The sequence below is a fragment of the Triturus cristatus genome, chromosome 9 (assembly GCF_964204655.1).
Source record: "Triturus cristatus chromosome 9, aTriCri1.1, whole genome shotgun sequence".
Lineage (NCBI taxonomy): Eukaryota > Metazoa > Chordata > Amphibia > Caudata > Salamandridae > Triturus > Triturus cristatus.
The window spans coordinates 14,836,352-14,864,169 of record NC_140592.1 but is presented as its reverse complement, the minus strand read 5'-3'; the positions used below and the strand labels follow the sequence as shown (position 1 = coordinate 14,864,169).

General features: G+C 40.8%; 1 protein-coding gene across 2 annotated transcripts in view; it reads right to left on the bottom strand.

Annotated features, from left to right (window-relative positions):
* Positions 1-27,818, bottom strand: part of PPP4R2 (protein phosphatase 4 regulatory subunit 2) — a 188,357-nt gene that overhangs the window by 123,770 nt on the left and 36,769 nt on the right. For both annotated transcript variants that reach the window (XM_085624236.1, XM_085624237.1), the window contains exon 3: positions 6,739-6,909. In XM_085624236.1, coding sequence (XP_085480362.1) covers positions 6,739-6,909 — 171 coding nt within the window. The remainder of the gene's footprint in view (positions 1-6,738; positions 6,910-27,818) is intronic.

The window sequence follows — 27,818 nt, the reverse complement described above, 5'->3', positions numbered from 1 at the left end:
TCAGCAGTTACTGCTGGTCAAGGAAGTCACGAGGTCGCAAGACTCACTATGGTTGCGACTGCACAAATCTAGCTTAGACATAAGGAAGAGATAGCAGTTCTGGGTGCAAGGAGAGAACTTCGTTTTAAGCAAGACTGCTAAATATCTCTTAAAAAAACAAAACACCGCAAAAGATTAAAAACCTTCAGTTACACTCAACACAGAGTAACCAAGTAAAAGAGTTGCTTTAAAGTGCAGCAAAAAAAAAAAACTCTTCCCAAAATGCCTTGATGACTCAATAGGATAACAGGGCCACGGTCGGTGTCTTGGTCACTAGACAGTTCACGGAGGCCAGTTCCTGTCCCCATGAGTCATGACAGTCAGAATTTGGGAAGAGGGATAACTACTGGTGCTGAAGATCAACTACTACCTAAACCATCAGCCCGAAATCCTACCACACATTGAGCACTCCTCATAGCAGGGATGACTAACCCCAAACCAATATGGCCTTACTTCCACTACGACCGAGAGGAAGAAAAAAAACCTGCAGACTCTAAAATGGGCTGAGCCCTAGGTGGTGCAGGGTGGAGCGGAGACGATGCAAGATTGCCATTTCTTTGCAGGATTCTTGGGTCACACTTATGTAAGTGTTACTTGTAGAGCGCAAACCTAGCCATTAGACAGTGGAAAGCTGCAGAGTGTAAAAGGCAGAGAGTCAACAAATGATTGAAGCAGTAGTTGGGTTCAAGGAGCAGAAGTGTGCTGTTGCTGCATTGTGCTGTAGTGCTCTTTAAAGAGGAGGGTTTTCAGCTCTTTCCTACTTTGGAGCAGGGTTGGGGCAGTCCTGAATGTTAAGGATGTTGTGCAGTTTGTGGATCACTTCTTTGAGACAATCTCCAGGCACTGTTCAGACCAGCAGGCCTTGCGGTGTCCTCCTGGTTAGAGCTCCACTCCTCAGTATCGGTCCTTTGTCTAAGGTAGGTTACAAAGCAGGGCTTCAAGCTTGTCCTCGGTCTCTAGCAGTAAATCCTTTTCCAAAGGAAGCATAGACAACTGATTCTGTTCCACCAAAAAACTGTTGCATCGTAGCTTTTTAATGAGCTCTGTGGGTCCTTTGAGCAAAAGCCATTTGAAAGGCTTCTACCAGATCATAGCTACAAAACCATTAAATAACTAACCTATATGAACAGTCATCTTAAAAACCTAGATCTCCAGTTGTCTACAAAATGCTACATCAGATATTACCTCGATCAAAGAAGTCAGGACAATGAGGAGGAATTAGGCAACTCAAGACTAATGTTAGAGTTGCGGGTTTTGCAGCAAAGTTCGTCTCAACCCTTTGGGAATGTTAGACACCAGAATCGGAGAGATAAATATTATCGCGGTGAGCCTCTGCCCCACTATGGCCACTACCATTTGAATTGTGATTTTTTTGGAGCGCCATTAATCTCGATTGCTGTTCTGGAACACATGCCTTGGTTTCAAATTTTTCAGGTTCATCGGTACGCATAAGAAGGCACGTCCTGAAGATGGTCTTATAGATGCCATCACAAAAAAGATCAAAACGTCGACTAACCAACCCATCTTGTCATAATTGTCTCTGGAATTGATCATTGTATAGCCAATGATGTTTCTCCTGTCATTTAATATGTGAAATGGGTTATGGCAAAAGTGTTCTTGATAAAACATCTACGGGAAAGAATATGCATTTCAGTCACTTTTGCCTTATGTGATTTGTAATATGTACCCTTTTTATATACCACATTCTTTTACATAAATTTGAACTTTTATTAAGTATATACTCGTATGAAATTGTTCCTTTGAAGCTGAGTTTTGTCCAGCTTTATGTTTGACTTATTACATAATTATATAATTCATTTATTTGATTGTAATAAGCCACCATTTGGGGCTTAACAATAATCTATGTTCTCAAATCACGGATGACAGACATTTAAACAAATCCCTTGAATGCACTATTACCAGAGTTTACATCAGATACCACGGCGCCGTCTACAGGACAAAACCAAACCACAATGGTACCACACCCGATTAGGAACTGACCTGCAGGTCCACAGTTCACTCTGCCACATAACTAGCTCCTCATAAATGAAAAGGCTTCCGAACATTAACAGACACATGGAAATCTCGTTCAAACCATCCGCCGTACCACTTTTAGAAGTGATCTTACCTCTAGGTCACAACATCCTCCAGCACAATAGAGCAAATAATGGTGGTGAGGACGCGTTACACAAAAGGAGTTCCTCACAATATAAACTCATTCAACTTCCAAGTCTTCCAGTGCCTCAGGGTGGAGATTACTAACCATGCAAAACCTCAGATACTAAGCATTCTATGTGGCCCACTTGGCAAAAACACTTCACCAAGGACTTCCTCGATTCCAGCCATAATCAACTCTTCTTAGAAATATCTCTTCTAATGTGAACGGAGATCCCATCCTCTGCTAGGAAGTGGCAAAGATGCGTTTCTGTCACGACGTCCTTTAATTGCTGATCTTACAGAAACAGTCCAAGCCCACAGATAACGGAATGGAATAATCTTGCCTACCAAGTCTTTAACAAAGCCATGGTAATCAGGGGGGCATAGCCAAACAGAATTTTAAGGTAAAATACCTTTGTTTACAACTCGACAAACTGCCAATTAAAAAGTATCTGTATCATCAGGGGTGTGGAATACATTAAAATATCTACTTGTCCATGGGGCAGGTTGCTTCATAAATCTACTTGTCCTGTAACAAAATCCACTTGTCCCTTTGTGCCATGTTGTGCGGCGACAAATTATGGCAGCAATCTCGTTATATAAGAGCTCTTATATAGCCTCTCTGATTATGCTAGGGCTCATACCATAGTAGTGTTTGAATACTAGCAATCCCTTTATCTTGCTACGTTTCCGCATATCTACATACTGGGACTGAAGGTAGTGGTAAACAATAGTTCCAGGGTTGGAATGTCCTTTTGAGTCTGTGCAAACCTACTAACTTGCATGTTTTAAGGGTTTTCAACAACTCTTCTCTAATCTTTTCCAATACTGAGAAATGTTGGGAATTTACTCCCGACAATGGCAAAAGTAATCTTTCTTCTAGAGTAGGGAAAAAATGGTTGGAGGGAAAATAAACTTGCAAACACTCAGGTTTTCGCATGAGCAAATCTACACATGCATATTTGCTCATGCTAAAACGCAGTTCACAATCTACTAGTACTATCTCTTGCACTACTGCTGTAAATGTGTGAATTCAGGAATGCCATATTGCTGCCCTTAATGCAAGGACATCAATGGCAGCTGGTTTTAAGGGGCGAAAGGGGCTTTGCCCCACTAGCTTCGGGACTAGGATCCGACGGGGAGGAGATAAGAGAATGTGTACACAATGTAGCAGCTCCCTTCCTCGAAAAAAAATGGAATTTGTATTCAACACGATGCAGTGAGCACTTCATTTGATTCAAATGAAGTGCTCACTGTTTCGTGTGAATACAAATTCCGTTTTTTTTTTTAGATAGGGATGAGGTCACGTCAGAGACCTACTGCGCATGTGCTGGCTGGGGCGAGGACTATTGCTCGCCCTCGATACACAATCTAGAAGTGATGTCCGCATGAAGGAAGTGCCCAGAAAAAGCAGAAAATTGTTGGTTTTCAATAGGGTGCATATACTGTCGACCAGGCGATATTAGCGCACTATGTAAATGAATGGTAAGGGGCAGGGCTAGTGGGTGAGTGAGAGAGTAGTGGGTGGCAACAATTGGAGCACCCATTGCCTTCGCGGTACTTTTAGGCCTCCTAGTTGGATAATGGAAGCTGGGGGCGTGGGCTGTGGAAGAGTTAGCTGCGCAGCTCTGATTCCGGCATAATCAGCATGCAGGCATCAGGTGTGCTGTATTCCTGTTGGCTGTGTTTGATCAGGACGGACTTGCCGTGAACCCGACTGGCGATCCGGTAAGTACAACATTTGAGATGAAATCATGTTATGAAGATCATGATATATATGACGGATGGGGCCTTATTTGCATGCATACGAATATAGAAGCAAAACCCTGTAAATGTGGTGTGCAGTATGTGTCTCCTAAACATAAACTGCGCGATGGCTGTAACGCGAGGTAAGCTTTTATGCTCCAAGCCTCCCCCTTTAAAAAAAAAAAAAAAAAAAAAAAAAATCACATTGCTACCTGGAGTTAGACATGGTCTGAAAGAATTCTGAACTTGCTTTTAACTAGGGCTTCCTATTACATATAAAGTTCGAGGGCACAGCAGCTGCGATATTTCTGCGGATAAGTCACACAATTCTGAAAGCGTTAAAAGTCCGGCAGTATGTGTGAAGGGCATTGGTGCACATGCACGGCCTCTTGGCGCTGTGTAATATATCTCTAGCTACTTCATTTTCAGTGCTGAATTCAAATTTGGGGCGAGAACAATCCGTGCATAGTGTGTATATTGCTCAGAATTTCAGCAGGAAAAGATAGGTAAACGGCCACAGGTACGGGGTAATGAGATGTCGGGACCGGTGCAAGGTGCAGCAGAGAGGTACTGAGCAGCAACAGGTACAAAGAGAAAGCGGCAGGGACAGTGAGATATACGGAAAAAGAGAGGCGCAAGGCTGGATGAGACAGACGTACAAGCAAGGGCACTAGCTCTGTTCTTGCTACTTTGCATCCCTTCACTTCCCTGCATGAGATCTATGTCTCCTATTTTCCTGCATGCCCGCCCCTCCCACTCACAAACCTCACCAGCCGCCCCTGAAGGACATATACCAAGGGTGCACTTTTGAGACTTTCTTTAATAATTGGGCCCCTAATTTGGTCTGGCGTTAACATGACCTTTTGTGTTTATTAAAATTCTCTCTCTCTCGCTCTGTATCGGCTGGCTTCACGGGGAGTGACAGCATTTTGCTCTTTCACAAGGAGCATGTCGGCACACAAATTAGTTTTGTTCAGTGCCAGTAACTAATGTGGCAATGTGTGCTTTTTTGAGAAAAAAAACAATTTTGGCTTTAGCCAATGTTTGTTATAATGGTGAGGGTCCACCAGCTCTCACATCAATAAGGTTTTACAAAAACCATGCCAAAACAAGTCATGCATTGCCAAAACTAAAAAGCTGACCACCATTTCAGACCTATTGGCTTTGCCAATGCTTGTTTATTTTTATGTTTCCCAAAATCTTATTGAAACTGGTTACATTGACTTTCTAATATGAATATTTTGGGGAAATACTAGCATGCATCAACACATTTTACTAAATGATGCTGCAAAGAAATGGTACATGAAATTTTACAGAAGTTTAGCAAAATAAAACGTTTCCTACTTTCATTTTTGAGTAACATGTTATATTGAAAGCAAAGAATCATTAATCTTGCTTTCAAGCTTCTGCAATATTTGCATCTAATCAGAGAGCATTCTGGGAGCATTATGCATAGCCTCATATTGCTAAACTTTGAAACCATTTGTACACATTTTTATACTGGAACCACTGTCAGTAGTAGCCAATAATAAAGGCATTTAATTAATGAACCATAAATACAAGTTTGAACAGCATTAACATATGCACACAAATATTAACTGCAGGCTGTGCCCTTCCCTGATCCTTAATGGGGTACTGCAAACTGGCAGCTGAAGGGTTTGTGCTGCTGGGGGTTGGGCCTGCTTGTCCCAAGGACAAAATGCACATTAAAACTTGTTGCCCTTGACCCCAAACAATATGTCCTTGGCGTCGGGCTATAGGAATGCCACATCCCTGCTGTATCCTCAAGTTATTTCTTTGGAAGCAAGTTTTTAACGGCCCATTTTGCCTTTATTGAATTCACATGTAGGATATGATAATGCTCAGACTTGCATCCAGCAAAGGAGAAGCTCACCTGGTCCCATACACACAAAGATTTCAGTGCATTTTACCTAGGCTTACTTTGCCAGGTTGGATTCCCTTGTAATGTTGCTCAGTGTATGAGACTCCATGCACCACCTACGATCTATCCAAACAAACTTGAATATCCAACTATGATAATCCAAAGAAGCCAATCTTTGCTCAAAGTGGACACTCCCAGGGTTGGAAAAACATACACTCTCAATCTTTTGTTGGCAATGCACAAAATATTGGGACTGTAATCTATGCACACATCAGTCACACTTTACCTGTGTGTCTTCATTAGTGACAAACAGTACTTTCTAAAATAACTTTCACAAGCTACAATCCATCACCTTAACTGAACTAACTGCTCAAACCAGAGTTATGGTGTCTCGACATCCCGTATGACTGTACAGTAATTCAAGTTTATAACATGTGCCTTTTTCCACTTTTGCTAGTTAGCCACTTGTAAACCGCCCTATCAACCCGTGCTCAAGTTCTTAATAAATAAATCTACAAGAGCCATGCCAAATGGCCATTGACAAGTTGATACATTCCATTGATTTATGTGTAAATTACTACCTCCCGTTCTAATCAGGCACCCAAAGAATAGCACATTGAAACCTGATCACACATGTAATTGAGTGTTGAGGCCTGTAATAGGAGTCTGAAGGCTGGACACCTGTTCGTTGGGGAGGCATTTCGTTTACCTGGCTTAAACTCTAACCAAAAACCCTCGAGTTAAAATATTTTTTAAAAAAAGAATTAAAAAAAAAATCCACCTGGAGTTAGACAAACAATACATTTTTAAAACAAGTGCAAATCCACGTTATACATACCCGTTAAACCCACAAGTGCAAACCCAAGTTGTACATACCCGTTAAACCCACAAGTGCAAACCCAAGTTGTACATACCCGTTAAACCCACTGACAATCTTCAAAATCCGTTCTTTCATTTCTTCATACGGAATGTACTCCACATTTGGATTTGTGGGGCCCCGGGCCTCAGGAGCCGAGGACTTGAAATCTTCCATCACTTTCTCCAGTTTGAAAATAAAGTAGGTTTTGATCTGAGACCACTGAAACCTAAGTAGTTAAAGAAAAATAATAGTTTAAAATATGCATGCAAAAACAATATTCATACTGAAGTTAAAAAACATGAATGCCGCATCCACTACACACTGGCATGGTTTTCTTGCAGGTCTAAATGAAAGACAAGCATTGGCAAGCCCAATAGGTTTCGCCAATGTGAGAGCTACTGGTTTGCCAATGGGTTTCAGATATGTTAGTGGCATGGCACAAAATGGGAGCACAGGGGAGTAGAATGGCATTCAGTGGAGTAAAGTGTCAGAGAAGTGTTGTAAGCCACTCAATGCCATTCTATACAGTAGAGTGGCGTAGAGTGTTTAAGTGACGCACCGTGGCATCCAGCGTGGTGGAGTACATCGACGCATTGTGGAGGTGATTGGAGTGTTGTAAAGTGGAGTGGCGTACACTGGAGTAGAGTGTCAGATAGGAGTAGTCTGTTTTAGAATGGAGTGATGTGGAGTAGAGTGCTGTGGAGTGGCATAGTGCGGAGTGATGTAGAGTGGAATGCAATTGAGTGGGATCTAGAGTAGAATGTTGTGGAGTAGTCTTGCAGAGAGTAGTAGAGTCGCAGTGTGGAGCAGTGGCGTAGAGTGGAGTAGAGTGGCACACAGTGGAGTAGAGTGGCACACAGTGGAGTAGAGTGGCACACAGTGGAGTAGAGTGGCACACAGTGGAGTAGAGTGGCACACAGTGGAGTAGAGTGGCACACAGTGGAGTAATTCATGTGATATGTGCTGGGTCAAAGCTGCAGTCTGTGTGTGGAATAAAAAAAAAGAAAAACAAATTCCAATGGGGGTGGGGTGGGGGATTTACCGTATTAGTAAATAAAACCACACACTATATTGAAATCATGGGCTATACAAAACAAATCATGGAACTGCTGCTCAGCAGTTGACACCTGCACTTTTAACACTGCAGGATGCAGTAGGTTTCGGTTTTGCCCTTAACTTTTGATCACTCCTTAGGACGAAAAGGTGATTGAAAAACCTTCACTACTACCTCCTCTCGGTGTTGTGAGAGTCTTGCCATCGCTGTTATTGGCTGTCGGTCCGTCAAAATCACAGGCACCTCTACTGATCTGTAGAGCAGTAGAAGGATAAAGGGACAGAGAACGTCCAACAGCAAGGAGAATAGATTCGATTACAACAGCAATGAACGTGCCGAGATAGCGGACAGGGCAGGGAGTGTCGCTGAGGAGGGGTGGGGGGGCAACACTAAACCTATTCTCTCCTTTGGTACCCTTGATCTCTGGCCATTTGGCCAGCGCCTCTCCACTTTGGGTACCGAAAGCTGCATCTCAGTCCCATGCTAGATATTACTGCTGTATGATAGCAACTTCAAGTATATATTTTTTCTGGCATTGCAGTCCGAAGTGACAACTGTACAAAAGGCGTATCGCGGAGCCTAGCCACATTCTCCCTCTGCAGTCCGTAGTGCACATTAGTACAAAAGGTTACTCTGTAGCGTACCACTAAGCTATAGCCATGTAGTGTTGCATGGATTCTGCTCAGGAACAGAGTTATGCTTGGGGCCATAGAGCATCGGCATGTAGGGACTGAGTCACCATTATACCTCAGTACCTATGAGCCTGAGTCCGACTAGCTATAGTGCCTCACTTGCCCTCCTAACCTTACTAGAGAAACAAGTGAATTGGCACCCCAGAAAGCAACCCTCTCAGGGATCACAGTAATAGGACACTGTTTCAGACATGATCCGATTGTAGCAGCACAAAGGTGTAGCAGCAAAGTTAATGGTGGCAGGGCTTATACCAGCAAACTAGGAAATATGTTCTCTGTTTTGACATCTGGCAACAGACTAAACGTTCTACTGTGCCTCGTCCACCACAAGCACATCTTTTTACACAATCGCTAACACCTGGGATAGTGACAAAAGGAATATTCTGGCAATTGAAAGCATAATAAAAATGATGAAATGATTTAAAAGCATTTACAGCAGCCAAGAAATCATTACGGATTCAAGTTTTCGTGTTACCAGTGCAATTTTAGATGTGGCTACTGCAGATTTTACTGCTTCATCAGCCTACGAATTCCCTACAGCCTGCGCTACCACACATTGATGACTTAATGTATATATAACAGGAAGTTGTGGCAACCTATCCTTAAGATCTGCCACTGTAACCCAGGTGCAAGACTTTTTTCTTCATGTGCAAGTTCATATCCTAAGAAAAGGACACGCATCTTTACATAGGACAGAGCATCGGGGTCGAATTCTTGAAGGACCAAAACAGTCTGCGCCCAGAAGAAGTCACGCATAGCGCATTTGAAAGCCCAATGCACCCACGGCGAACCAGTCACGGCTCTCAGGAGCCAAATTGTGACTGAAAAAAATCCATTGAATATGTCCATAGTGGCTTTATATTTCATACAGACAATATTAAGGAGTGCTGCACTATGGGTAATTTGCACTGCAAAAGTGCGTGTATGACTATTTAAATGTCTATACTCCCAGACAATAAGATGTGAATGATCTGGTTTCAGAACAGGAAAAAGAGGATTATTTATTGGAGATAAACAGAGTTCAATTACTCTCTGGTACTCCAGTTGGGAAATACTGTCGTTAAAGGGTGCTTTAGCATCCCGTTTAATGAGATACTGTGGTTGTACCAGAGGTGCGGAACGTATAGGAATAACATCACAAGGGGAATCCTTATCCCAAGTAGTACGATTACAATAAAGTGCCGGGGCAAGGGACCATTTGAATGCAGAAGCTTCCTGGACTTCGTCTGGGGCGAGATGTGAAAAAGAAGGGAGAATGACATACTCACCCTGTGGGCATGCAAGAACTAAAGGTGGTGGTCAATCAACCTCCACCAAGACAATGTCATAAGAACTAATCAAGTTGTACCAGAATATTGCTTTAATGGTGCGGTTAACGTCACCTTCAAGTTGAATGTCTAAGTTACACACACTGTCTGGAGGGGCAACACGTGTGTACGTGGTTTCAACCGTAATAAAAAGGTGTCAGTAGCTCTCGCTACCAGAAATTGGTGGAGATTCCGGTGTATTATAGTGACTTCTGCCGTGCCAGGGAGAGTCACTGCAAAAACCCCTGTTCAGGAGGGGGTTTCTCACAGTCTTTAGCATATTTTGCAGTTAAGGCTGCAACTTTCTCTTTCTGAAAAGGGAGCCAATGTGGAGGAGGTTCCATTTTGGTTTCCCACACTCTTCATGTCTGCGGTCAGATAGCCCTCCTCTGTCGTACTGCTGGTCAGACGACTCCTGACAAACTAGGAGAACATGTTATCAGATGACTGATACCAGTCTGGTGTCTTTATTTTAGTCCGATCACGAAAATCATATGGTCTCCCAGAGGACTCCAGGGATGAAGAACCTCGACTTTGTCTAATTTTTTGTTGTTGTTTAGATTCTTCCCATGTTTTTTTTTAAAACCAACAGACTGGTCTGGCATCCTGGTTAGAGCTTGGCTTGCCAAGAGGGTGGACTGAAGGTCTGGTTCCCAAACTCTTACATCCTAAAGACATGTATACAATAGCAATAATGACCGGCAACTCGCGTTTGCGGTCAGCTACCGCCACCGCAGCAAGTCGCTGTCGTATTGCCAAAGATGTTGCTTCACCCGTAACATTAGAAATAACCATTCCAGAGACAACGGGAAAATTACCCACGTTTCATCCCCAAATCACAGGCAGGACCTGCTCAATGTTTATTCTGTATTTTTATTTGTTTGAGAACGTTCTCTAGAACAGCCATCGAGGAGGGAGTGCCATGACGGAGTATAGACCGTGGCAAAAATAGCCCCCCCACCCCCCTCCCGAGTGTTGCAGTCAGCCAGAGTGGGTACCATTACAGTGGGTCAGCACAGTTGGAATTCTGTGCTTGTGTGGTGGTCCTCTAAGGGGAAACAACTTCAAATTTACTGATTTTGGGGGAAATCCAAAATGTCATTTCTTCGCGATTCGTGGGTCATTTGCCCATAACTGAAAAAACAATTACAGGCCCTACAGGCGATTGGGTCCGTCCCTGCAGGCCAATCTTAGCTGGACCAGCTAGTACAGCATGTGAGATATATTGTGTAAGACTTCTATATAGGACAACAAGAATGCTAATACTCTACATTGTACCTATAGTCTATAGCCATGTACTCCCTCAGCAGCCCGTATTGCACAATAGTACAAAAGGCTAGTCTACAGCATACTATCGAGTTAAAGCCATGTACTTTCTCAGCAGTCCATAGTGTGCAATAGTACAAAAGTCTTCTTTACAGCGTACCACTGGGTTAAAGACATGTACTCCCGCTCCAGTCCGTAGGGCACAATTGTGCAAAAGGCTACTCTACAGCGCACCACCGAGTTAAAGCAAGAGTCTGCACTAGAACAGAACTATGCTTGGGACCATAGAATATCTGCATAATACTTCAGTACCTATGAGCCCGAATCCAACTAGCTGTAATGCCTCACTGGCCCTCCTAACCTTACCAGAGAAACAAGGGAATCGGCAGCCCAGAACACTACACTCTCGAGGCAACAGGACACACCCTTTCGCTCTCACTCGTACATAATAAAATAAACCAGACAGACGAAAAAAGCTTTGAATATTTATTCAAACTATTGTGTCCTAAAATGCAGTATTCATACTACAATTAGAAAACCAATACATGATAATACCGTAGCATGGCTAATCGACCATATACAATAACAAGCATTTGCAATGCATTAGGTCTCGCATTTACACGAGTTTGAGCTATTGACATTGCAAATAACAATGCCTATTGGCATTGTCATTTACAATGCCAATAGCTTTAACTCGTGTAACTGCGAGACCTATTGCATTGCAAATGCTTGTTTTTGTATTTCAATGCAACCAGATCGCTCTCCTGCCCACGCCTACAGAGAGCCTTCTAGACCAGCCTCCGTAAGAAGGATGGGCAAGTTGTTTACTGCAAGTACTAGCCCCTCCCAAGCAGCCTCGGGCGATAAGTCTAGCTACGTTTAACAGAAACCTGGGGCAACGGTTACCGCTTAAGAAAATAGACGCTTTTGTTCGATGCAAAAAAATGATAGGCAACGAGTTGCAAATTTAAGACCGACCGTTGATTTGATTTTTGGGTTGGCCTCAATTCTGCTGCCGCAGATAGTCCTTATGGTGTGGGGTTGGGAGAAAGGCGCTCAAAGGCGGAGGCACACAAACTAGGAAGAGCGGACACTACGATGATGCGGTGGAGGGGAAAGGATGGAGCACATGGCATACGGCATGGTGTGGGTTGAAGACTTGTACACGGTACCAACAACACTTCCTGCTGTAGACTGTCAAAAACGAGGAACACACATTGGCGTTTCTAATGGTTGTGGGACTAGCATCACATATGCCAGTATATGGAAAAAGAGACGATGGGGATTTTGAAAATTAACTTCGATGAATTTGAATTCCAAATGCCTCAACCTTGAAGGAGTGCAAAGTATTGACCAGTTGCGTAATTCATAAGGGCGGTTGTAGAACCAGTTATTCACTGGTTTCTAGAACTGAGGAGGTCTCCAATTTGATTACCCCTGCCTTCTAGATATGTCATTAATAAGACATGCCTCCCAGTAATACATTATTCCTATTATTAGAATCCTAGTATGTACACTGCCTTCTTGGTATGCCCTCAGTGAATCATGACCACAAATACAACTTTTTTTGTATATTGTCCACATAGCTTTAGTTTTCTGAAGGCTAATCATTCTGATATGGAATGTGCACTGTGACTGGCTGAAACATGGAGAAAATAAAAACCATAGTGTGTGGCCGAATATTTGCCTCGCATATTATGAACTGAGGCAGTAGAATCCTATTGGGCCATAGAACAGTGCCTAATGCTTATGAAGTTGGAAGATGCCCACACTATTAGTATACAGTCCTGTACTGTGGCTTAAAAAGTATACAACTGTAAGAAAGTTGTTGAACTATTTTTGGTTTATTTGATTTTACATCCTGTGGGCATAGTACACACTTGGTACATTTCATATTTGCAAGGGAAAGGTTGTACATGTGTTTTTTATAGTTAACGTTTTGGTACATTTTTGCAGCAGCTTTATGAATATTGCAAGTATTTTTTTTGTCAAATTTTTCAAAACCATCCCATCATCCTGCCAATAAAGTAAGGGATCTGATTTCAAGGTTTAAAGCACAGACTAAAACGTGCAAGTTTCTTTCACAGCACCCGTCACTATTTACCCACTGCAAGATCTTTGGCTAACCATGTTTGGATTTATTTGGGCATCATCTGTACACTTTAAACGTAGAAGTTGCAAACCTCTGAGACATTGGTCTTTTTCTCAATTTATTCTAGATGTTGGTATCTACAAGTTCAGTATTTATTTTTAGCACAGAGTGGATGATGAGTGAATCTCACCCCGAAACTAAGGCATATTGAGATACTGCTTGTAGGATAAGCAGAAAGCCTTGTCCTCATTTTTTAGCGTTATGGTTTTTATGTGTTTGAATTGTAATGCCTGCCATCTGTCGAAAGAGTTGATATTTAGGATGCATGAACACTACACCAAGGATGTTAACGATTATCCAGGTTTTGTAGCGTTGCCAGCACCTCAACCAGAGTTGGTAAAACACACATATTAATGCAGGTTACACTTGTAATTTCTTTGCCCGAGGTTTGGTTTACATCTTGTTCAGCTAATCTAACTGGGAGAAATTATTTAGCTGAGACTTAAGGTTGGCAGTATATGTGCAGTTACAGTCACATGAAGATATTTATAGAAAAAAAAAAACACCTCAATATTTAGGTTTTCATTGGATTGCTTGCTCTGAAATGGCGATCATTCAATCCACTGCAGTGGTGGCTGCATGTTATCGGTCCGTTTCCACCAGGTTTCTGAATTGTTTTTAAATGCAAGACTAGCTGTACAAATATTAGTCCTTGACCCAACACCCGCCCAACTAGTTTCCTATTGGTAGGAGGCGTTTGAAGTGTGTGGGTGATGCAAAAACAACATTTCGGACTTCAGCAACAAAAGAGAGAATAGGAACATAATTGTGTGCCAACTCGTGACCAGAACTGCCGCGGGGGTATGAATGGCGCCATCAAACACCCACTTTCACCGCCCTGTTGGTTCTGCTGCAGCCTGCAGGTGAGTAACAGTGAGAACTGATACTCTAGTGACCCCGGGAGGTGTGGTGTGAAGTCACGGCTCATTTTAAAGTGAGAGGCAGGCACCCTGAAATGTTTCAGTTTCGCAGATAACATAACAGTTTCTCTCAGACACTCATTGACTAGGGCTAAAATCAATGTATGATTTGTTTTCACGACATCGGCCCTCGGACCAAACAGAGACAGTTAAGAGGCGTAAAACAAATGACGTTTAGGCTGGGTGAGTTTCCTTCTCAGCAGAATACTTGATCGCGTTTGCGATCAAACATCAAAGCGGTGAAAGTAATCGAGCAGAGCATCAAAGGGCTGGGTGAGAAGGGAGGGGGTAGAGAGGAGCAGCTGTGCACGCCATCGTGCACTCAAGCCCTAGGCCAGCAAAACATGTGGGTAGCACTTTTGAAAGCCCACTTACAAAATGTCTCAAAGAGACAGCTTTCGCTGTCTCAGCGAGACCTAAAAAGCCCAGTCATGTTACAAGACAGATTTAGGCTAATACCACCCTCCCCCTTCTTCTACTGAAGCTAAACGATTATATATCAGATTTCTGGCGGTTCGTGATGGACCCCCATACCTTAGCATACACAGATGGACGCTCTGCATCTCAGCTGCCGCAGTGATCTTATGCTATAAGACAAGACATGTGTGCTCATTACAGCTGCATTCTTGTGTTGTGTCTAAGTGCTAGTGTCTGTCCAGATATAATAACAAGAGGCATTGTTGTTTGACCTGGTCCAGGGTGTTCAGACTAAATCCCAGGAAAAGAACTGAACGCGAAAACCTATGCAGTTTCTGTGTGAAAGTACAGTGTGGCACAGAGCAAGTATGTCTATATGGTAACATGTGAAAATTTAAATGTGGCCTACAACGTGCAGAATTAGGCTAACATAGGGAAAACTACAATGGGCCATGCAGGAAACACATGAACATACTCCCTCAGTCTGTGGTGCACAATAGTACAAAAGGCTACTCTACAGCATGCCTCTGAGCTATAGCCATGTACTCCCTCAGCAGTCAGTAGTGTGCAATAGACTACTCTACAGCATGCAGTGGGCCACAGCCATGTACTCCCTCTGCAGTTTGTGTTGCACTATTGTACAAAAGGGCACTCCACAGCATACACTGGGCTATAGCTAAGCTATATACCACAAAGCTATTGCCATGTACTCCCCCAGCAGTCCGAAGTGCACAATAGTACAAAAAGCAACTGTACAGCGCAATGCTGTTATAAAGTCATGTGCCACCCAAGCCCTCCGTAGTGCACTATAGTACAAAAGGTTACTCCACAACGTACCACTGGGTTAAAGTCATGTACTCCCTCAGCAGAGCTTAGTGCACAATAGTACAAAAGGCTACTCTACAGCACATCACTGGGTTATGTACTCCCTCAACTGCCCGTACTGCACAACATTAAAAAAGGGCTTCTCTATAGCATACCACAGGGATAAAGCCATATACTTCCTCAGCAGTCCATAGTGCACAATAGTACAAAAGGCTATTCTATAGCATATCTCTGAACTAAAGCCATGCACTACCCAAGGCAGTCCGTAGTGCACACATGGTGCATAAATGATTTAAGCATCATAAGAATACGGCAGGAGCTTAGGCTCGTCAACACCTCCCTAAACCCAAAAGAAAACCTTCCCACTGATCTCTCCCTCCGTTCCTCCTCCGTACACTACTGCCCAGAGCACAAATTCACCGGCACAATCTTCTGCCAACCACCGCACTGGCCAGTTTGTACACAATACCCACACAGTGGGATTGAAATGGAATCTACAGTTTTCACAGAGGAGTGTGGCGCACATACTCCTCACATACTTCTGCCATACAGTTAAGTTCTGTCTGCATGCAACGACACTACACACACAGGGATGTGATCTAGGACCTGTCATTACTGGAAGAAGCTGAAAATCTGTACGATGAAGCCAGATGGATGCTCACCCCAAAGAAAAGGCATGCCCTATTACCATCAATATATGCAGCCACCTGTAACTGTACCTTACAATTCGATGCAGAGCATTCCCACTGTCCATGGAAGGCACCAAGAGCCCTCCCTCCGGGTTACAGGGCGTTCAAGTACCTAGCTGTACCAGCTCTCCAGGCATGCGCAAAACTGGATTGTGCGTCGAGACCAAAAGACAGAAACTCACACGCAGTCTATGCCTGCCAGTCAAATCATGCTGGGGACATTACTGTCCCAGCACTTGATAATCATGGGGTATTTTAAACATTGAGGAAAAAAGCCAAGTAGTAACTGCACAAATTGTATTATTGATAAAACCGTCAACTACCGTCTTCAAATCAAAGCCAGAGGCTTAGGTTAGTATCTGGTTGGAATTGCGAGTGGTCGATAAGAAGTCTGGACCCTTTAGATTTCCCACGTGTATGTATCATCAGCAGGTCAATGTTTATATATTCACTGAAAAAAAACAAAAAGGTTACAGGGACGAGATAGGAAATAGGTGTTTTTTTTAAACCTTAGACATTCACTGAAGAAAAAAAAACGAAGGTTACAGGGACGTTATAGCTAGGCTGACATTTCACTGGTACAAAATTTCGAAATTCAGCAGTTCTAGTTAGCTGAGCTAAGTATAACGTGTGCCCCTGCAATGCACTGCTTAGGACCTCACATATTAAATCACTCACGACAGTCAGTGACATCACGGATGACATCTCAAATGACCAAAATTGCGTTAACTTTTCTTGTCAAAGAAATTTTGGGGGGGAATTTTTAAAATCCGTGACGATGTCGCGTTCACGTCGTGAAATCGCAAAACAAAAGCAGACATTCAACTACCACATTCAAAAAGTTTTTACTTGCGTCATTCTAACTATTACAATACACACATTACTAACCACATTACTGCTTTAAAAGGGGTGCAAGACTTATGTGCACACATTTTACAGCAGTTTAGACACTAGGGAGTTATTACTGCGCTGTTTAAAGTCATAATTTGTATAGAGTTTGCATAAAAACAACAATTTAAACCAATTTTCCGTTTTCGCTGTAACACCAGGATTCGCGATGAAATCAGCAGCTGCGATCACCGAAAAATGGATTATAACCAACACAAACACTTAACTATCTAAAGGACTGTATAACAGCTTGTACAACTCCCTTAATATCTCTATAACACAGTGCATAACTTATTCAGTGTAATCTATGACTCCATGCACTGTACCACCAAGTCTCTCATTCACTGTAGAAGTATTTGAGGGGATCTGTGAGACGATGCATCAGTCGATCAATACTTCTGTAACTAAATGCATGACTGCCTCAGTACATCTATGAGTGGATGCATCAGTGTCACAATGGGTCAGTGACTGGTTGTGGAAGTCTGTCAATCAGCGAGTAGGAGCAGGAGTGCCATTATGCATTTGTAAGTAAGTATATGACTGTCTGGATCGGTGAGTTTCTAAGTGGGTGCCTGAATGGGTGAGTGGGTGCATGAGTGTCTTAGTGGATCTGTGAGTGAGTGCATTAGTCTTTCAGTGGGTCTATGAATGGCAGCGGGAGTGGCCGAGTGGTTCAGTCAGTAGATGCGTGGGTCTGTGAGTGAGACACTGCATGGGTACATGAGTCTGAGTATATAACTAGCTGGGTGCACAAGTCTCTGAGTGGGTCTATGAGTGACTGCATGGGTGTGTGTGTGTGTGTGTCTAAGTGGGTTTCTGAATGGATGTCTGAGTGGATATGTGAGTGGGTGTATTCATGTCTAAATGGGTCTGTGAGTGAGAGCATAAGTCTCTGAGTTAGTCTGGGACTGTGGGTGAGAGTCTGGATGGGTCTGTGAGTGGATGCAAGAGCCTTGACTAGGTGAGTGGGTGGGTGTAGATCAGAGTGAATTTCTGAGTGGGAGTGCGAGCTTAAGTGTATGAGTGGCAGACTGCATCCATAAGTCTTTGAGACAGTCTGTGACAGAGTGACTGTATGGGTGCGTGAGTGGGTGCACAAGTATCTCAGTGGATCTTGAAGGGGTGTTTGAGTGTCTCAGTGCATCTGTGAGGGCATACGTGAGTCTGGGTGGGTCTGTAAGGGGGTGCAGGAGTCTGAGTGGGTCTGTACATGGGTGAGTCACTCTCAGAGTAAGAGTGTACATATGTACCTGAGTGGTTATGTGACTGGGTGTGTGAGTGGGTATGTGAACGGGTGTAGAGGTGTCGGAGTTTGTGAGTGCAAACATGAGTGTGACAGTGACCGGCAAGTTTGTACAAATATGTATAGATATATTATCTACTGGCGGTCGCCAGTAGATAGTTATAGTTAGGACCGTGTTTCCATAGGAAATCTCAAAATTCTATTTTGAATAACTTTGGCGCCGGTTGACGAATCCTCGTGAAATTTTCAAAACTAATGGGGCGCTCCGTTCAGCTCCTACCCTGAAAGTCTCGGGGTGATACGTCAAGCAGGGGCTGAGAAAAAAGGGGGGTCCCAAAACGCGTTTTCCCCATGCATTTTTCCATAGGACCTTTAGTCCGAGCTACAGCCCGAACGGCTGAACAGAATTACTTGAAATTTGGCAGAGAGGTAGTCCTCAGGTCAAGGATGTGCCTTTTGTAGGTCTGGTGTAAATCTGTTCAGTAGTTCCTGAGAAAATAGCATTTAAATCAATATATATATCTGTAAGCGCGCTCCGTGCGCTTACGGTAAGCTTACCGTACGTGTACGGTGCCGTGCGCGAGCTCAAATCTGATTGGTTGTCACATGACTGTAAACATTCGAATCGGACGAAATCAGGAAGTGTCGGCCGCCATTTCGTGTGTTTCACACAGAAAAAAAAAGGGAGATAACATGAAAAGGGGGCAAGGAAGAGAGTTACAGACCCCCTAACATTTGAAAGGGGGTCAAAGAAGGACACAAAAGTACGAAAAATACATTTATTAATTTAAAAAAAAAAAAAATCGCGGAGTACGGATACGGTAAGCTTACCGTACGCGTACGGCAGAAAAAAAAATAAAAAAAGAAATAAAATTCAGATTTAAGTGTTTAGATATTAGGGGGCTCTAAAAAGAGCCATTGTGTTTATGAAGTGATTTTTTAGTGGTACCTACAAGTAAGTACCGATGCAGAGTCTAAGGTTCAAGAGGAAGACTCTGTTCCCTTCATCAGTGAAGTGTACACCATCTCCTCTATAAATGTCTTGCATGTTGTAACGCAAGTTGTTGTGGTAAATGGAACCCATACCATAGTCTCGGAGGAAAGCAGAAACAGATTTGTTGACGTGCTTTCTTGCTTTGTCAATCTGTGGACAAAATTGATTGGACCAGTTCCATTTTTGCCTTTGGCATATGTTAGAATACGCAAAGGCAGTTTTAGGGAAAAGTGAAAACAGTTGTGCAAAGGTCTCCTTCATAAGCATTTCCAGATCTACCCCAGTCAAAGTGCCTAGGTCATTGCCACCACAGTGCACAATTATGAGGTCAGGGTGTTGGATTTGCATGAAGGATTTCACCAATGGCATCAATTGGTGCCACTTTAACCCTCTCTGACCAATCCATTTAATGTCTACATTTGGCAAAGCAAGGTCTCTCACCATACCTGTTTTCTCTGCATACTTTTCACTCCAGAAGACATAGCTGTGCCCTACAATCCACACTGTGAACATCTTTCAAGGAGATCTGGATGCACTCAGGAGGTGTATTTCAGTAGAATGGGAAAAAGAAATGAAAGACAGTTTGGAAATGGAGGCATACATATTTTTTTAAAATAAAAAGAACTCATTGGCTGTTTTATACCATTCTACACTAAAAACTAGGCTGTATGTGTAAATTTATAGAAGCATGTTTTGTATTGGTACAGAAAAATGTGTTACCAAAGAACAATACTATGGATTTGCTGTTAGGTTAGAAAAGTCAAGCACTCTTGCTCTTTGGAAATGAAACATTGTGTGGTGAACTTCTGACCCGACTCCACACAGCAGTGTTCCATGAGCTGTTGCTATGGTAGCAGGCAGAAGTCAAGTTGGGGGAAGGGTACTTTTGGAAAAGGGTTGGTTTTCAACCAATAGAAATGTGTGATTACATTTGAAAAAAAGGGGGAAGCACCGAGATTTGAAATTAACATGTATATGTGTGGAAAGAGGGAAACATTGCCATTATCTGGTTCTGCTGAGAGGAGAGAGGTGTACAGAACAGAGATCCTGGCTCTGATAATCTGCTGTTTGAGTGCCACATTTCTTTCACAACTAACTAATTTTAAAGGTGAGTTATGAGTTTGAGAGGGGATGTATGTGGTAAATTTAGAAATGAATAATAGAATTGGAATTCATGACTGTGTGCAAAGAGGAATTGTTGTCAGAGATTTCTTGCGTATTACACTGGTAATTTTAGATTTGCATTAGTAGGAAAGGGGCAGCTATTTTTCTGCAGAAGCAGACTCTTAGCACACACCCAGCTGCTTATCCTGTAGAATCATGCATAGTATTCACAACCGAGTGGTGTTTGAGGTTGCAGTGAGTAATGCAAATACATTCAACATCACTAAGGCTGGTTGCCTTTGCTGGAGTGTAGTCATTCACCCAGGTTACACATGTTCCTGGTCTCAAAAAGCTGTTTGGACATGTGCTGTTTTCAGATTCTGAAAAGTGGAATGAAAATGTGTCAGACTGTAAAAGTACTTATCACTTGCCAAAAAAAGAGTAGTAAGTGTGCTTTCAAATTGGCAAAGAAATTTCGTTTTCTGCCTAATATCAAACCATGACTCTGTGTGCAAAGAGGAATTGTTGTCAGAGATTTATTGCGTATTACTCTGGTAATTTTAGATTTGCATTAGTAGGAAAGGGGCAGCTATTTTTCTGCAGAAGCAGACTCTTAGCACACACCCAGCTGCTTATCCTGTAGAATCATGCATAGTATTCACAACTGAGTGGTGTTTGAGGTTGCAGTGAGTAATGCAAATACATTCAACATCACTAAGGCTGGTTGCCTTTGCTGGAGTGTAGTCATTCACCCAGGTTAAACATGTTCCTGGTCTCAAAAAGCTGTTTGGACATGTGCTGTTTTCAGATTCTGAAAAGTGGAATGAAAATGTGTCAGACTGTAAAAGTACTTATCACTTGCTAAAAAAAGAGAAGTAAGTGTGCTTTCAAAATGGCAAAGAAATTTAGTTTTCTGCCTAATATCACACCATGACTCTGTGTGCACACAGGAATTGTTTTTAGATATTTAATTTGTGATGGTTTTATTGTGATTTTCACTTGTAGGAAAGGGGTACATAGTATTTTAAGATTTGAAAAGATCATAAAAAATATAGTAATATATTTAAATAAAATAAAGGAATTTTTTTTTTTAGTTTCTTTCAGGTATTTCTGAAGAGCAGTGAACAAAATTTAAGATGCCTACAAAATCCAGACTAAGGAAAAACCAGAAAAAAAAATCTATATTTGAAGACAACTGGAGGACCTAAGTTAGTTGAAGATGCTCATGTTGGGAAAAAGAGAAAGTCTTCTGGTAAGCAGACAAAAGATTTTTTTAAAAATATCTTCAAAAAAAGGAAAAATGTAAAAAATGTCTGTACTGGAAATAATGTTTTAAATAGAAAACAACAGGAAAAAATTGAGCATTTAGTAAATGCAAATATACCTTCAGAAACAATAAAAATTAACTTAAAAAGAAAAACAGCGTTTAAAGAGATTCGTAGAAAAATGTTTCAGAGAAGAGTTATGTCCAATTTGATAAAGGATGTGAAGAAATATAAGAAAAAAGCAAAATTTTATAAGAGAAAAAAAAAAAGAAATTGAAGCCATTGTAGCAAAGGCTTTAGAATTAAAAAGGAAACTATTCATTTTAATTTTGAACAGGATGCGTACATTAGATAAAATGGTCAATGTACTGAAATCACAAAGCAAAAGGAAAAGACTAGTGAAAAGAACAAACTTTTGTAAAGTGTTTTTAGGAGAATGGATGCATAGTTCAAGTAGTGAACCTTTTTTTAATGAAGAGAGTTATCTTCAAAGTAATAGTTTGCTGCATGCAGTTGACACCAGAGGTCGTGCTTATGAAGTGAAAAATGGTTGTATAATGGAGAAGGAGAAAATGGTTCCAAGAGATGAGGAACAAGTGATGGCGGATGAGGTTATGGGGAGACGTCCTAAAGACCCAGTGTATACTTGGAATTGTAGTAGTATTTGCACTGTGCGTCAGGAATCTATTGATAAATTTCGTGAGTTTCTAAGAGAATATAGTAAAAAAAGTGTTAAACAGAAGATTAAGGTGCTTCAAAGTCTAGATCCATGCAGAGTGAGAGAGAATACTGGTTTGCAAGGACACTCTCTGGCTTGTCTATCTAGGAAAGTGTGTCAAAGTGTTTTTCACCATTTTAGGATGCTGGCAGTTCATCATACTGAAATGAGAAAGTTTGTGAGACAATTGTATTTTGCTAAAAGTCCAGCAATAAAGTTAGATGAATTGAATAGGGCTGTGTTCCGTGGATCGGTATCAGATGTAGAGAAGGTTACTGATGAAATTCAGTTTAATTACTTTGGTCCAGAACAAGAGAGTGCAGGTAATGACACAGTAATTGAAGAAAATGTGGAAGAGAATGTAGAACCCTCTGTAAGTAAGAAATTTGATGTTCAAATGACAAAATTTGCTATAATCTCTAATGAAAGACCAAATATTACTTGTATTTGTTGCCGCAGAACTCATTATAGAAATCAAACCAGGAATGTTGATCTCTACAGAAAAAGTGAAAATGAAGATAATTATAAGTGGAAGGATTTTGCAACATATATATTTCTTGAAAATTGTTTTGAATTGGGTGAAGATCAGCGTATTTGTAAATACTGTTCTAATAAGTTAGAAGAAAATAGAATGCCGACCAGAGCTGTACATAATAATTTAGAATTGGATGCTATTCCTGCCGAACTTTCTGAATTAAATACATATGAGTCTATACTCATTCAATGTGTTCATCCGTTCCAGACCATAGTACGTATGGAGCCCAAAACTGGTAAATTACCTCCTTCAGATTTACTGAGAGGTTTAAAAGGTAGAGTGGTGTATTTGCCCTTGGATTTGAAAAAAAATATGGAAACGATTGATGCAGATACTTTGGAAACTGAACCATTAGTTATTCTGGTTAATGGTGTACCTACAATGAAAAAGAAGATTTGGCAGGAGCTGGTAGATGTACGGAAAGTACAAAGAGCAAATTTGTATTTGAAAAGGAATAATAAATGGTATGAATCAATTTATATAGATGAAGAAGAAGAAGATTTACAATAAGACACAGAAACACCAACTGGACAAATTGAAAAAGTGGACAAGTCAAAGGAAGAAGAAATTTATGAACATTTTAGCATACATCCTCTTCATTCAAAAGAAGGTATGGGAGACACTATTGATCTGTTTCAGATGAAGAAAGCAAAAGGAACTCCCGTGAGTGTATGGGAGGAGAGCTTGGAAGCTCGATGTTTTCCCCAGCTGTTTCCTACAGGAAAAGGAGGACGATACGATGAACGTCCAGAACAGATTCCAGCTTCTGAGTATCGGACTACAAGACTTTATGCAGAAGATCCAAGATTTCGACAAAGTATTCCTTATTTGTTCCATCTTTTATTTGAAAGCGACTTGTCTGCATTATCTTATGCAGTAAATCACATTTTAAAAAGTGGAGTACATTTACAAAATGTGTCTGCTAAGGATTTTATGGAGAAAGCGCAGCACCGAGATGATCATTTGGAAACACAACTGATCAATCTGATGGCTTGTCAGCGTGGGACAAATGAATATTGGTACCGACGCCATGGTGAATTGAAATGCATGTTACAGAATTTAGGAACTCCTACATGGTTCCTAAGCTGTGCCGAGTACGCTTGGGATGATTTACTGGATTTTCTACGAGAGGCAAATTCAAACATTAAAAACATCGAATACAAGACAGCAGGAGAACTGTGCTCATTGGATCCAGTTAATGTTTGCAGATATTTCAATTATAGATTTGAGGCTATGATGTCCTTCATCTGCAATAAAAAAAATCCACCTCTTGGAGAAGTTGTGGATTTCTTTTGGAGAAAAGAGTACTAAGCCAGAGGTGCTCCTCATATTCATATGCTGTTGTGGATCAAGGATGCTCCAAAATTTGGAACAGATGCTGATGAAGCAGTGTTATCTTTCATTGAAGAATATGCAACATGTGCTATACCTAAAAGCACAGAAGAGAAAAAGTTAAAGGAGCAAGTTTTACGTTTCCAAAGTCATCGGTGTGGAAAATACGGTCGACGGAAATACAAGAGCAAAGATAAATTCTACAATAAATGTCGATTTGGATTTCCTAGACCTGTTCTTTCAAAAGGAAGAGTAAACAGTTTTATGTCAGCTGTGAGACATACTATTACAAGAAAATCACCTAAGAATACCTACAACCTAAAAAGAAAAGAAGAATCAAAAAATATAAATGACTACAACCCTGTCATTTTATCCATGTGGAATGCTAACATGGATATACAGTATGTAGCTGACAATTCCATTGCTGTTGCTCGATATGTAACATCTTACATTACTAAATCAGAAAAAACTGAATTGAAAGAAACGTGGGAAGAGATTTCTCACGAGAAGACTGTCAGTAAGAAGCTATACAGTTTCAGTTTAAAGATGTTATCGCATCGAGAAATTGGATCCTACGAATGTTCAGATAGGTTATCTTCTGCAAGTCTCTACTCGAAATCAAGAAGAATAATTTGGGCAAGTTTAGGCCTTGCAGCAATGAGAAATCGGGTACTGAAATCTGTGGGAGAAATTGAATATTTAGCACAGTTCGAACCTGAAAGTACAGATATTTTAAAAACAAACATGTTGGACACATATTACCCAAAAAGAAGTCATCACCTTGAAAACATGTGTCTCTATGAAGTGCTGCAGAACTTCATTTTTAAACGGAATGCCACAGAAGACATCAACAATGGAAAATATGAAGTCAGTGGTGAGGAAGGATGTTTGATGAAGCAAACAAAAGGAAGTTTGATAAATCACCGGAAGCTGACTTGCGACACTACTGACAAAAAGGAATTTTACTACTTGGCACTTTTACAGCTGTTCAAACCATGGCGTTCAGAGGATGAACTACTTGGAGAATTCCAGAGCTATGAGGACTCATTTAATGCATGTAAAGATACGATTGAATGCAGTACTTTCACAAATTATGTCCAAATGTTAAATGAAGAAATTGAACAGGAAACTACAATTGCAGCTGAAGTAGCTAGAGACAGTTCTCAAGACAGCCAAAGTTCTGGAACGCTCAGTCAAGATCCCCTAGGACAACCAATCGTAGAAAATGAAGCTGCAATAGCTATGACTGAAGTGGAAACAGCTATGAATCAAGCTCAAGAAGAATTAATAGACTTACCAAATTTGGAAGAACAACTGAATGAAGAGCAGCAACAAATTTATGAAGAGATCAGAAACAAAATTGATCACGGATTACTACATGAAAAAAAAGAGTTCTCATGCACATCATTTCAACCAATCAGGATGTATGTAAGCGGACAAGCTGGAACTGGAAAAAGTTTCTTAATAAAAGTCATCAGAAGCTACCTACAGCAAAAAACGGATTCAACTTTGTCTTGTGTTGTTACTGCTCCAACTGGGTTAGCAGCATATAACATAAAAGGAATCACCTTACATTGTTTGCTAATGTTACCAGTGGAGCATGAGAACAAAATAGAATACCACAAGCTAACTGGAGAAGCATGCTTGGAAGTTTCAAGAGTATTGAAGAAGATGCAAGTTCTCATTATTGATGAGGTGAGCATGGTATCAAACTTAATGCTTGCCATTGTGTATTTAAGAATGCAGCAAATTCTAAGGAGAGACTATGACGTGTTATTTGGTGGAAAACATGTCATAGTTTTTGGGGATCTTCTACAGCATACTCCAGTTAAAGGACAACCAGTGTTTAATACTGTGACACACGAAGACACAAAGAAGTCATTGGGAAGCATTGGTAATGCAAATATTTGGTCCTTCTTTGAGTACAAGGAACTTACTACTAATATGAGGCAAGCAAATGATGAAGAATATGGAAGTATTCTGAAAGATATCAGAATTGGACTACTCACTGAAGCTGGCACGAAAGCATTACAGAGCCGGTTGCTACATAATTTATTCCCAAAGGAAGAAATAGTTGCAGAGAAAATATACAAGAACATTGCAGAAAAGAAAAGTGTAATCTGCTTAATGCCAACTCTACGTGAATGCTCCATAATCAATGAGGAACTTTTGAAATTGGAAAAGGAAGAGATTTGGAAATTGGAAGCAGTGGACAAAATTCAGCATGAAAGAATTACTATTACATTAACAGGCACACTGAAAAATAAATTGGATTCACTAGAGAAGAACATTTCCAAAACTGCTGGATTAGAAAAAAAGCTATATGTTTGCATGAACTGTAGAGTATTTTTAAGGAGAAATTTGGATGTTGAAAAAGGTTTAGTGAATGGAGCTATGGGAAGAGTTGTGGGTTTTATTAATTACCAGAAAAAAGATGGAATTGAATGTTTAAAAATAAAATTTGATCAGATAGAAGAAGTTAAAGACATTTGTCGTTGTTCAGTTCGTTTCATGCTTGTGAAAGACTTATATGTACGTAGGAAGCAGTTTCCGTTTTCTCTAGCATATGCTGTAACTATTCACAAGTCTCAAGGATTGACTGTAGATTGTGCTTTTGTGAACATTGGTTCAACTGTGTTCAAAGAAGGTATGGCTTATGTTGCTTTGTCACGAGTGAAAACATTATCTGGTTTATTTATGATAGACTTTGATGACTCAAAAGTTAGTGCAGATGCAAATTGTGTAAAGGAGTATAATAGATTAAGAAGAACCTATGCTCCTCATTTAGGTCAGTATCCTGTGTTGGAAAAACGTGTTGTTTCTCGAAAAAGAAGAATTGAGAATATCTGTAATGAGGATGTAGAGAAGAGAAAAAAAAAAAAAAAGAAGAGTGATGTAATTGCAAGCAAAAAGAAAAAGGAAAATGTTGAAGAGGTTGTTGGTTGTCATTTTGAAAATAGCTCTGGTGTCAACTGCTACGCTAATGTAGTGCTGAATGTTGTATTTTATCTTGAAAGTTTGCAAGAGCAGATAATAGTAAATCAGAGAAAAAGATTCTGTTCTGAGTTGAGTCTCCTTTTTGAAAAGCTGAGTAATGATAAAAACTAAAATAGAAAGTGCTACTGAAATTAGAAAACTTTTAGATGTATGTTCAGGATGTACACAGTTTTCTCAAAATGTACAGCAAGATGCACAGGAATTCTTGATGTATTTTCTTCAGGTACTGGAAGAAGAAGGGGTACAAATTGAAAATATGTTTGGTCTCTCTTATAAATGGGAACATAGTTGTGAAAACTGTTTCAATACATGTGGCTCTAATGTTGATTCTGAAAGGTTTATTTATTTAACATTGCCAGAGAGTAAATCAGTCACTTTTGCTAAATTAGTTAAAGATGCTAATCATAGCATGGAATGCGGTGAGTGTAAATCTGACATGTTTTCAACGTTAATTTTAAAGGAATACGGACAGTATGTAATTTTAATGATGCAACGATGTAGAGCTGATGGTTCAAAATTGGATACTTTAATAAAGAAGTTTACAGGACAGCAATTATCAATTTCAGGAAAAACTTTTGTAACAGTTGCAATAATTTTCCATGATGGACCTACTGTAACTTCTGGTCATTACACAGTTTATCTAAAATGTAAAAAAGGCTGGACAATGTGTAATGATTGTCAATTGGTTTTTAAGCAACGTTTGCCTTTTGATTTAGCAAATTCCTATCTAATCTTCC